The sequence below is a fragment of the Periplaneta americana genome, chromosome 16 (genome assembly GCF_040183065.1).
Source record: "Periplaneta americana isolate PAMFEO1 chromosome 16, P.americana_PAMFEO1_priV1, whole genome shotgun sequence".
Classification (NCBI taxonomy): domain Eukaryota; kingdom Metazoa; phylum Arthropoda; class Insecta; order Blattodea; family Blattidae; genus Periplaneta; species Periplaneta americana.
Genome location: NC_091132.1, coordinates 34598456 through 34610245, shown reverse-complemented (window position 1 = coordinate 34610245; position 11790 = coordinate 34598456). Strand labels below are relative to the sequence as shown.

At 36.1% G+C, this 11790-nt stretch overlaps 1 protein-coding gene across 1 annotated transcript in view; it reads right to left on the bottom strand.

The window, feature by feature from the left end:
- Window positions 1-11790, bottom strand: part of bchs (WD repeat and FYVE domain containing 3 bchs) — a 137415-nt gene that overhangs the window by 27701 nt on the left and 97924 nt on the right. The window contains exons 47-50 of the mRNA XM_069812959.1: window positions 10922-11140; window positions 8407-8628; window positions 6179-6290; window positions 3633-3830 (exon numbers count right to left, since the gene is read on the bottom strand). Of these exons, the coding sequence (XP_069669060.1) occupies window positions 3633-3830; window positions 6179-6290; window positions 8407-8628; window positions 10922-11140 (751 nt within the window). The remainder of the gene's footprint in view (window positions 1-3632; window positions 3831-6178; window positions 6291-8406; window positions 8629-10921; window positions 11141-11790) is intronic.

The following is an 11790-nucleotide window of genomic DNA, read 5'->3' as shown; positions in this document are numbered from 1 at the left end:
GCTAAAGCAGGGAGATGCACTATCACCTTTACTTTTTAACTTCGCTTTAGAATATGCCATTAGGAAAGTTCAGGATAACAGGCAGGGTTTGGAATTGAACGGGTTACATCAGCTTCTTGTCTATGCGGACGACGTGAATATGTTAGGAGAAAATACACAAACGATTAGGGAAAACACGGAAATTTTACTTGAAGCAAGTAAAGCGATCGGTTTGGAAGTAAATCTCGAAAAGACAAAGTATATGATTATGTCTCGTGACCAGAATATTGTACGAAATGTAAATATAAAAATTGGAAATTTATCCTTCGAAGGGGTGGAAAAATTCAAATATCTTGGAGCAACAGTAACAAATATAAATGACACTCAGGAGGAAATTAAACGCAGAATAAATATGGGAAATGCGTGTTATTATTCGGTTGAGAAGCTTTTATCATCTAGTCTGCTGTCAAAAAATCTGAAAGTTTGAATTTATAAAACAGTTATATTACCGGTTGTTCTGTATGGTTGTGAAACTTGGACTCTCACTCTGAGAGAGGAACATAGGTTAAGGGTGTTTGAGAATAAGGTTCTTAGGAAAATATTTGGGGCTAAGAGGGATGAAGTTACAGGATAATGGAGAAAGTTACACAACGCAGAACTGCACGCATTGTATTCTTCACCTGACATAATTAGGAACATTAAATCCAGACGTTTGAGATGGGCAGGGCATGTAGCATGTGTGGGCGAATCAAGAAATGCATATAGAGTGTTAGTTGGGAGACCGGAGGGAAAAAGACCTTTGGGGAGGCCGAGACGCAGATGGGAAGATAATATTAAAATGGATTTGAGGGAGGTAGGATATGATGATAGAGACTGGATTAATCTTGCTCAGGATAGGGACCGATGGCGGGCTTGTGTGAGGGTGGCAAAGAACCTTCGGGTTCCTTAAAAGCCATTTGTAAGTAAGTAATAATAATAATAATAATAATAATAATAATAATAATAATAATAATAATAATAATAATTATTATTATTATTATTATTATTATTATTATTATTATTATTATTATTATTTATTAATTGATCTAATATTAAAATTAATTTTTCTAGCAACATGAAATTTATTGATATGACTGAACAGTTTATGATTCTTGAGACCTAAACTAAAAATGTATTTAGTTTGACCATATGAAATGATTAGTTTATTAATTATTACAAACTGTGAAAACTAAATACCACTTTAAAATGTATAGTGTTTATTTATTAATAAAACAGTTACGGTATTATTTATTAATATCAATATTATTAATAATTAATAAGTTAAAATGTCGAGTAACACACTAGTAACTTTCGTTCATGAATGTTGGCAGCTTGTTAGCAAACCAACACCAACAATGTTCATTGCCAGAAAAATACAATGCAAAGAAATTGTAAATTAACAAAATTTGAGCACTCCCCTGAAAGAGAGTGTTCTCATGCTCAGGGGAGGATTCGATACACAGTAAATTCACATAAATAAATTACAATAAAATAACATCTAAATGCCAATGCCGAAATTCGAAACAAAGTTGGCAAAAGAAAATTCAGCCTGAAAACTATAAAATCACTTTAATTCACTAGCATATGTAGTGATAGGGATATAACGGTTAGGTTTCATCCTCACGACATATATTGCTATTACATACTTACAATATCGAGAGTATAACAACTATAATTGAAAAATAAAGAAATTATTGGTACCGTACGAACATACAACAAGAATGCCCAACGATAGGATACCTTTTAGAAGATGTTATGTTTTATTTAATGACGCTCGCAATTGCAGAGGTAATATAAGCGTCGCCGGATGTGCCGGAATTTTATCCACAGGAGTTCTTTTACATGCCAGTAAATCTACTTACATGAGCCTGTCACATTTAAGCACTCTTAAATGCCATCGACATGGCCCGGGATCGAACCCGCAACCTTGGGCATAGAAGGCCAGCGCTATACCAACTTGCCAACCAGGTCGACTTTTTAGAAGATGGTGTTTCAGACCTATATGAAGAAGACGAGTGGGAAGACCAAAGAGACGTTGGAGAGACCAGTTTGACGGATAAAATTCTGGAGGCGGAACAGGCCATCGGCCTAAACCTTGAAGTTATTGATGATGATGATGATGATGATGATGATGATGATTATACTTACAAATGGCTTTTAAAGAACCTGGAGATTCATTGCTGCCCTCGCATAAGCTTGCCTTCGATCCCTATCTTGAGCAAGATTAATCCAGTCCCTAGCATCATATTCCACTTCGCTCAAATCTAGTACCCTGCTAAAAACTTCCAAAAAATCTAGTTTTCTTCTGTTGTTCATTGTTATTATATCTTTCTTTCATTTGGTCTTTGGTGTTCCCTCATAGCAGTTGGTATTCAAGCTCATTTATTCAAAACAGTACACTGTTATTTACTGAATAAGGAACAGGAACTGCACTTTTATCATGCTGAAAATAATATACGATTTAAGAGATTAATGCTGACCTGTGTCTTCGTATCAGATAAATTAACTGAATTGTTCCCGTGCATAATATTGTGATTTTACCTGCTTTGGTGATATCTGGTAAAAGGTGACAATATTGAAAAGATGGCCATATTGCTGCCTTGATCTTGATGAAGTCTTCAACAAAAAAGATATAAATCCAGAAATAGCAAAAGCCATTGCCCTACAAACAATTAATAGAAAATATCCACAAAAGGACTGGATGTACATTTACACTGATGGATCTCTCATGGATCAAAATGAAGGAGCTGGAGCAGGAGCTACTTGCCAATACTTTTCTCTTTATAAAAATGTTGGCAAGTACACAACAAATTTTGATGGCGAAGTTGAAGCCATTTATACATCACTTCAAAATGTATTTGTTTGGCTAAACCAGTGCAAAAACATAGTCATCCTGTCTGACTCCAAAGCTGCAATCCAGTCCATCAGCTCAACTACATCCCCTAAAATGGAAAAAGTAAAAGAAATTTATTGCATGGTAAAACAAATTCAAATGCTAAATAAAAAAGTGGTCTTCCAATGGATCCCGGCCCACTGCGGACTGAACGGTAACGAGAAAGCAGATATGTTAGCAAAGAAAGGAACTTATATCAACTTAAAAACAAATTTCAAGTTCCCATATGAATCAATAAAGAGAGTCATAAAAAGAATGTTACAGCGAACAGGCAAAACATCAAAATTTAAAATGGAAAGAATCATTCAAAGATCCAAAACTAATTCCTGATCTACCTCGAAAATCTGCCATGGCCATGTTTAGATTGATTACTGGTCATGATTGCCTCAGTAAACACCTCCATCGTATTGGAGTACTGAATTCACCTAAATGCTCACTGTGCACCAGAGAAGAGGACATGGAGATGGAGCACCTGGCTAATTGTGAAACTCTTAGGACATTTGTGGACCTTCCATCAAAATATTGGGAAGCAAGAAGGATGATGACTTCATTGTTAAATCCAGAGCATTAGACACGCACGCACGCACACACACACACTTTTTAGGAAATAATCTTACATGAATCCCACTTCTTCAGCAGTGGTAATGACCACATTTCTTCTACATAACAAAGGAATAGTGAAAGGAAGAGAAAGGAGTGCAGAATAACACAGCTAACTTACTTTGAGCAGAAGACTTGGCCACAGTTCCGACAATGATGCCGCCTCTCGTACAATGTGAATCGCACACCACAGCCTACGCAGGTGTCTGCTCCCTCATCCTTGAGCCAGTGATCAGCCACAGCTCGACCTGGCTGGTCAGACACACTCCAAGAGAAGACACGACCTCGTGTGTCACCCACATATACCGTGCGGTGGTCCCTATCACATAAGCATACACATAATCAATCAATACTAACAATTTTCATCATTCATAAAATGCAACGTTCTCAAGAATATTGGACTTACTGGCAAGAACTAAGGAATATTTTCTGATACATAGATTACTGTATATACGAGGATCTTTTCATAAGTCATGACAACTATATTATATCAGCCAAAGGTGCAGCAATAGAAATTTACATATTACTCTGTGAAAAGATTTATTAAATCTACATACTTAGACTTCAACAAACAAAATTTGATAACACAATCTCAAGGGAAAAAATGGAACTCTCTGCATCATAATCCACAGTTAATTCTCGATTTACCACGAAAATCGTCTGTAGCTGCATTTAGATTGGCAACAGGCCATGATTGTTTGGCCAAACACCTGCATAGAATTGGAATATATCAGTCCCCTAACTGCCCATTGTGCAACTCAAACCAAGAAATGGATTCGGAACACCTCAAAATCTGTGCTTCAGTGGCTGACCATGATAATATCTTTGAAAAATATTGGAGTGCACGAGGTCAAATGACTTTATTGTCAAACGCCTGGCATTAGAAAACAACAACAACAGAAATTTACTATATGCGATTGAAGGTCACCGGAATGTGCTTCGCAATATTAATACCAAATTGAGTCTAGGTACAGGAGGGAATGGGGAAGGGAAATTGAAAGATGAGTAAATAGAAATCATTGTTTTATTATGCACAAAAGGAAACAAAATACATTATTCACAGCTAACACCCTTCAAAATAATCCCTCAAGGCTTCCATACATCTTTGCCAAAGATGATGCAGGCATTGAATACCATCGGCTGTGTGCGATTCGTCTATGTGTACCATCTCTTGTCAAAACGCTGTTAAGATGTCCAAGTTTGAAGGCCTTCATCCAATGTGCAACAGTTCGTTAAGGCAACGCACTATCACCCAATGCTTCTCGTAGCTCAGATTGACACTGATGAGCATTTCTGCCATGAAGAACTGCAATTTTCATGTATGACCGCTGTTCAACTTTACTTACATCCATTTTGGAGCACAGCCTCTAGCATACTAACTTTTGCATGTGCTGTCAACTAGCCATCAATGTGCACACAGACTCAATCTGGCAATGGCATCCTGTACAGTGTATAACAACAGGTTTTCAAATGTATATATTGAACTAACCACATTTTCGGTTATTCAGTAGATATAACATAATTGCCATGACTTATGAAATGGCCCTCGTATTTATATTGTTAAGAGTAGGTTCATTAAAGAGACTTTCTTCCTGATAAACTAAAATCAATTCTTGTACAAACACTTTGACTACTGCGAAGTTATATTACGTAACCTAAATGCAAATTTAGGCAACAGGCTAAGTTTGAGTAATGCGTGTATCTGTTGCACTTGCAATATTCATAGGTATGATCATGTTTCCCCTCTTTCCAAACTCTGTCTTGGTTAAGGCTAAGTGATCGATGAGCCCTGCATTCTCTTATTTCATTTCATTTCTACACACCACTAACCCAATCTACAATCTACAATAAATGCATTGCAAAAGAAATGGAATAATTAGCCAAATGGATTATGTTGCGCCACTGGAAAAGTTGTTCTTCGTTTTCAAAATTTATCCGCATATCATCAGCTAAGTACCAAGACTCATCACAATAATTTGCTCATTATATTCTGCCACAAGACATCTTTATATTCTTTATCCTATACAGTTTCAGTTGCTAGAAACTGGAACTTGCTTTTGAGTGATGTAAGCGGTTGTTGGACAATAACTTCATTTAGGTCAAAATTACATAAATTCTTATGTAACAGATTAATTACTAATTAAAATTTGTTACTTGTAATGAAACTAACATCTGTCCATTCTTATTATTACCATTAATTTCTTTAAATAGAATACAAAACCTCTAATGGCAAAATCCCATTACATTAATATTATTCTCATTATATTGATATATTTTAGATTTATATTTTGTTGCCTATAGCATAGTTTCAGTAAACTACAATCAAATTAATTATCATTATTTATGAAACTAGCTAACTCAATGTAATTATAATTCTATATTGCACATAGATTGAATTGTAACATATTAGCTCATAAATTATTACTTTTTCACATAGACTTTATATGAAATTAAGTAAATACACACTAGTCATTAAAATTTAACTCAAGGTTACTGCTGCAGGATCTTCAGTGTATTGTAAATATTCATAATTTAAGATATGTCACTATCGTATTGATTAAGGCTGGTTGAGTGGAAGAGAAGGCCTTATGGTCTTAACTCTGCCAGCGAAAATAAAACATTCTATTCTATTCTAGGTTCCCTGGATGATGACTAAATGGACCTCACCTTGACACAGCTAGTGCAGTGATAGAGGCTGGTTCAGTATTGTCTTTGCGGTCGTATGCTGTGTGCATCGTAAGCTTGCTTCGGAAAACAAGCTGACGCTGCCACTTGAAGCCTGAAACAAAATACAAATGCAAACAATTCTGTAGCTTTACAGATTATGACAGACACACACAACAACTGCATTTCGTAGGGAAGCACTGCCATCAAAAACGTCTAACAGGAAGTTTATGATATTAAAGTTCCTTTGGATATTATTTCCTTGTCTGATCCAAGAGTTGACAATATTTCTGTTGTTTCCTCGATTACTTGTTCCAAAGGTACCGAAATCAATTTATTTAATAAATCTTTGAAAGCACGGACGCAATTCAGAGTTGGTGGGGTAACAAGGACAATAATTGAGTAATGCTAGAATTAAAATACAAAAAATATATCGATTATGCACATTTTATGGCATTAAAATTGGTAAAATGGAGAAAATATGTAATGAATGCAATGCAAAAGAAATGGAATAATTAGCCAAATGGATTATGTTGCGCCACTGGAAAAGTTGTTCTTCCAGAGATTCAAGAACTTCCACAGCCAATTAAAAACTTACTTATAGGAGTACATCCATTATCAACACATGTTTTAAATAATATAAGACAATACAAAACCTTATTCCAAATGATATCGTTTGGTACAAAAAAATACATAAATCCTTCTTCCAGCTGAGAATAACAACTCTCAGTTCTTACAAATATATTCTGTTTCAGACGCAGACCAATTGTCTCTTAGGTCTAATATAACACCAAGCTTAAAAGTACGAGCAGAATTAATTGAACAGCTTCAGAAATTATTGCATGGTAATAACATTTACATTCATATTTTAAATACAAATTATAATTATCATAATAATAATAATAATAATAATAATAATAATAATAATAATAATAATAATAATAATAATCCGTGGCGCTACAGTCCATGAAGGGTCCAGACCGATCAGCCAGCTGCTGGCCTCACGCCCACATGTCGAAGCAGAGGTGGACGATCATCCAACCAGAATGGCGGTATCGTACGGTTAGCATGATGATCCCCCCAGCTTTTATAGCTGGTTTGCTTAACCGGATTTTGCTACCTATCGTAGCTCCCCAAGTGTACCACGATGCTGAGTGGGCACCAGTCCCATACACTGGCCGAAATTTCATGAGAAAATTTCTTCCCCCGTGAGGATTCGAACCAGCGCGCATTCCGTAACGTGAGTCCTAGGCAGGATGCCTTAGACCACGACGCCACGGCGCGGGACGTCAACTTATAATAAACTAATTATTCACTAAGTAATTACAAAGCTGTATTTGAAAATATAACAGATTTAAGTCAATAATATTTATTTATAACAAGTGCAGTGAAGTGCATGGGTATGGCTAGTTTACGATATACAGCAATGTTAACATATAATTTTATATACTGGTAGATTTTCCTAGCCAAGTGCATCATTATAAATCATATGTGACCGGAAACAGCAAACTGTTAATTGCAATGAAGATCTTTGTATGCTTTATGTACAAAATAAAATATTACCAAATAAATCTAATGCATTCTAACATAACAGATTTGGTTGGTCATGTCTAAATCATTTCAAATTTCACAGCCCATTTCCTACCTCTACTTTCTGGGATATCACGTTCTGAAAATGCTGATGGTATTGGCTCAAGGTTTCTTTTTTTACAGAAAAGGGAAGAAAAAAGTAAAAACTGTAATAGGGATGGTTACACTTCAAACATTGACGTAAATATGAATATAACGAGGAGGTGCAGAGAAAGCTTTAGAAATTCCCGCCATTTTTTTTTGCAGAGAATTTGTTTGAAATTCCCGCCATTTTTTGTGCATGTGGCGATCCGCTCGTGGCTGTGAGAAACTTCGTGACAGATTACACTTAATCCAGCTTATGAGCCCCTCTGTCCTATTATAGCCCTCTTGCAATAGCCTGTCTTCACCTTTAACATTAGAGGAAGCAACGGTGGATTCACAACACTACATAAACTATTTTAGAGTCAATAAAGTCAATAAAGAGTCAATTTTAGCAATAATAAAGAATCGGTGAAGTACTAAGGCTCGAAAAAACTTTGCCCAACCACTCTGTCGTGTTTTTCCATTAACTGACTGGTCGAATTACTAAGAAATGTCGATAAAATTTAATGCAACTGTTTTTTTCAATCCTTTTTTATTTTTGCAAGAGAATCATTTACCTTCCCTGAGTATGTTCTGAGGGTTCTTCCTCCTACGTCGCCCCACAGTGTCGTCCTTTCCCCTGCCACCCATCATGGACGACACATCAGCCACATCTGCCTCTCCCACCATCACAAACGAGTCGGTGAGACTTGTGTCACTCTTGCTGGCCCGCATCCTGCCGCCTCCGTCGTCTGTGCATACTGTAGTCACCATCCCGTCATTCTCAGGACCTCCACCTCCTGAAGCATAATATTTTCCTATATTTATGTAGTAGTATTTATTGTTAATAGTTCACAAAAGTACATAAACTTAATTTAAAACTGATCTATATACAAATTATTAAACATAATAAATACAATTTAATAACTAATTTTTCTATCATATATCTATGTAATTAATATTTTCCTATAGAAAGTGTTTTACATGCTTCAGAAAAATATGATGACTGTCTAATGGAAAATGACAGTTTTAACGTCATCTTCAGATAGTCTGGCAATGTAAAGAACTCCATTTTTTGGAGTAAGGACATTTGTGAGAAGTAATTTGCAGATGATGGTGAGGATGGTGATGATGATGATGATGATGATGATGATGATGATGATGATGATGATGATGATGATGATGATGATGATAAGCACATAAAAATGAAGCAGCTGATGTTTCCTCTTTTCTGGTCTAAAAATAGGTTTATATGACATTAATTTATGACAAAGGTTCTCCAGCTGTCACAACCAAATCTATGAACTTCCACTGTCCCTAAAAACTGACCAATTTCAGACAAGTTTAAACCTCCTGACCTCGAATTTAATTGACGTATAACAACCACTCATGCATCAATGGCTAGAGACCATCAATATTATCTGTTTTATTTTGAAAGAAGAATCAGGAAATATGCGTAAGAGTTTTCAATGAGGTTAATGTATATTCAACAGTTACAACTAATTTTTACAGTGTTTTTAGTTGACAAAATATTATTCATACACTCTATTAGACTGCATTCTTTTCTAACCAATGGTTTCATATAAAGCCAGTCGTTAGACCAATTGAATAGTTTATTTTAGAAAGGGCATAAGTCACATTTTTGTAGAAATTGATGTTTTGTTAAAAAATATGCTCTACTGGGGTAGTCGCATTAAGTTTAGAAAGGGCACATTCCTAACTTCACTCCATTTGTTACTATGGAGGTTAGATAAATTCGTTTATTTGAGAAAGGGTACATAGTTTAAATTCTTTCTTCACTAAACTGACTGTAGTCAACATTCGCGCAAAAAAGTTCTCAAATATGTAAGTGAAGAGGCAAAGTCTTTCTATGACATCATTGTGAACTGGTCAACTACAATACAGGGTAATGCAGAGTAAAGTTTTTCATGCCTAAAGTGAAAATAAGAAGAACATATTTCCATGTTTATCACTATTTTGTACACTTATTGTTCATTAAAGCATTGATTTGTAAAACGTCCTCTTTTTGAACTCTCACTGTGTTTCGCTTAGAAAGGGCACATGTCCAAGACAAAAAAAAATTCCATAGAAACCACCCTTTTTATTTAAAAAAAATCTGAAACTCTGTGTAAAGTGTATTTTAGTATTCTTCCCAAGATGCAATACAAACAAATCTTTAATTTAAATGGTTTTTTGTGTCTCCTGTAAAATTGAGAAAATGTGACTTGTGCCCTTTCTAAAATAAACGATTCAATTTACCTACAGAGTTATTACTCAGGCTGCGCCGTAGGAAGCTGGTCTGTGCTACACTGCGATGAGATGAGATGATGACAGAGATTTATTGGGATGCCAGAGCTCCCAGTGAAAAACCCTGTGTTACCTGGATCACAGGCTTGCCCAACACAAGTTACAAATCAGGGGTATGCTGGGGATCGAACCTGGGCACAGGATTATAAGTCTAGTGCTCTAAAACTATTCGAAATTTACACTGAAAATCAGTCAAAATAACTCCATAATCTTCTAATGAAGCTCCATATTTATTTATTCCTCATCTATTCATCCTCTCACTATCTCAGTTTCTCGCCTAAGGAACTCCTTATCGCGTCATGTCAGGGATTGCCGAACAGTTAATCAATTTAAATTAAGAATTACATACTTTTGCATGAAATTGATTTGTGAGTGTTAGCTGATTTTTATAGGCTAATCTGCGTGTTTGTATAAATTGTCATTTAGGCCAGTTATAAAGTGGAATTAGGATAAAAACTGTAATTACTTAATTATATACCTATCATGTTTAATATTTCATTATACAGTACGTAAGCTCCTTAATGTGCATGATAACAATTTTATATTTAAGTATTAGTCTATTAATATTTCTACGTTTTATTATTTCAATGCATATTTCACTTCTAGTAGTGTGGAAGAGAAGGTCTCATGGCCTTAACTCTGAATGAATGAATGAATGAATGAATGAATGAATGAATGAATGAATGAATGAATGAATGAATGAATATATTGTAGGTCCATCAGTAAAAATAAACGAATAAGCATTTCATTTAAATCTGAGGTATGAGAATTATCTCAGATCTGCACCTGGTCCTCCCTCGCTCTCAGCCCGGCTGCGCTGGTGACTGCCATCCAAGAGCCTACTGCCCTCACTCTTCCTGAATGCAGGGTTTCCCCTGGTGGACGACTTACGTCGCACCACCACAGGACTCTGCTGTGGTGACTCCTGCGTATCTGTGCTAGATGCCCTCACTGCTTGCTGCCGGTGGAGGTCTCCCTTTCCTATATGGTGCTGTTCACCATTGTCTGCACATATCAATACAAGCTGCATCACAATCTGATTAATGTAGCAGAGTAAAAAATAAATGTGATGGAAACCACGTAGGTGCATACATAGCTTCATGATACTGCACATCTTTATGTAGAAGGGTTGAAGAACAGTGCGCCGAACAAGGAGAACAAGGGGAATATAATGAGGTCAAATGAAATTCAAGGAGTATAAGGGGAAGACAAGGCGAACAAAGAGAAAAGAGAAAGACAAGGAGTACAAGGGAAAGACAAGAAGTGCAAGGGAAATGCAAGGATAACAAGAAGAAGACAAGGCGAACAAGGAGACTACAAGGAGAACAAGGGGAATACCAAGAGAACAGTGCGAAAACAAGGAGTACAAGGGAAGACAAGGAAAACAAGGGGAAGACAAGGAGTACAAGGGAAGACAAGGAGTACAAGGGAAGACAAGGAGTACAAGTGGAAGACAAGGAGTACAAGTGAAAGGCAAGGAGTATAAGGAGAAGACAAGGCGAACAAGGGAAATACAAGGAGAACAGCGGGAAGATCAGGAAGACAATGCGAAGACAAGGAGAACAAGGGGAAGACAAGGAGGGATTGCATTTTTTATGATAGTTAATTCTCAAGTTAACCCCCCCCCCCCCATTATTTATAAATTTATTTTAAAG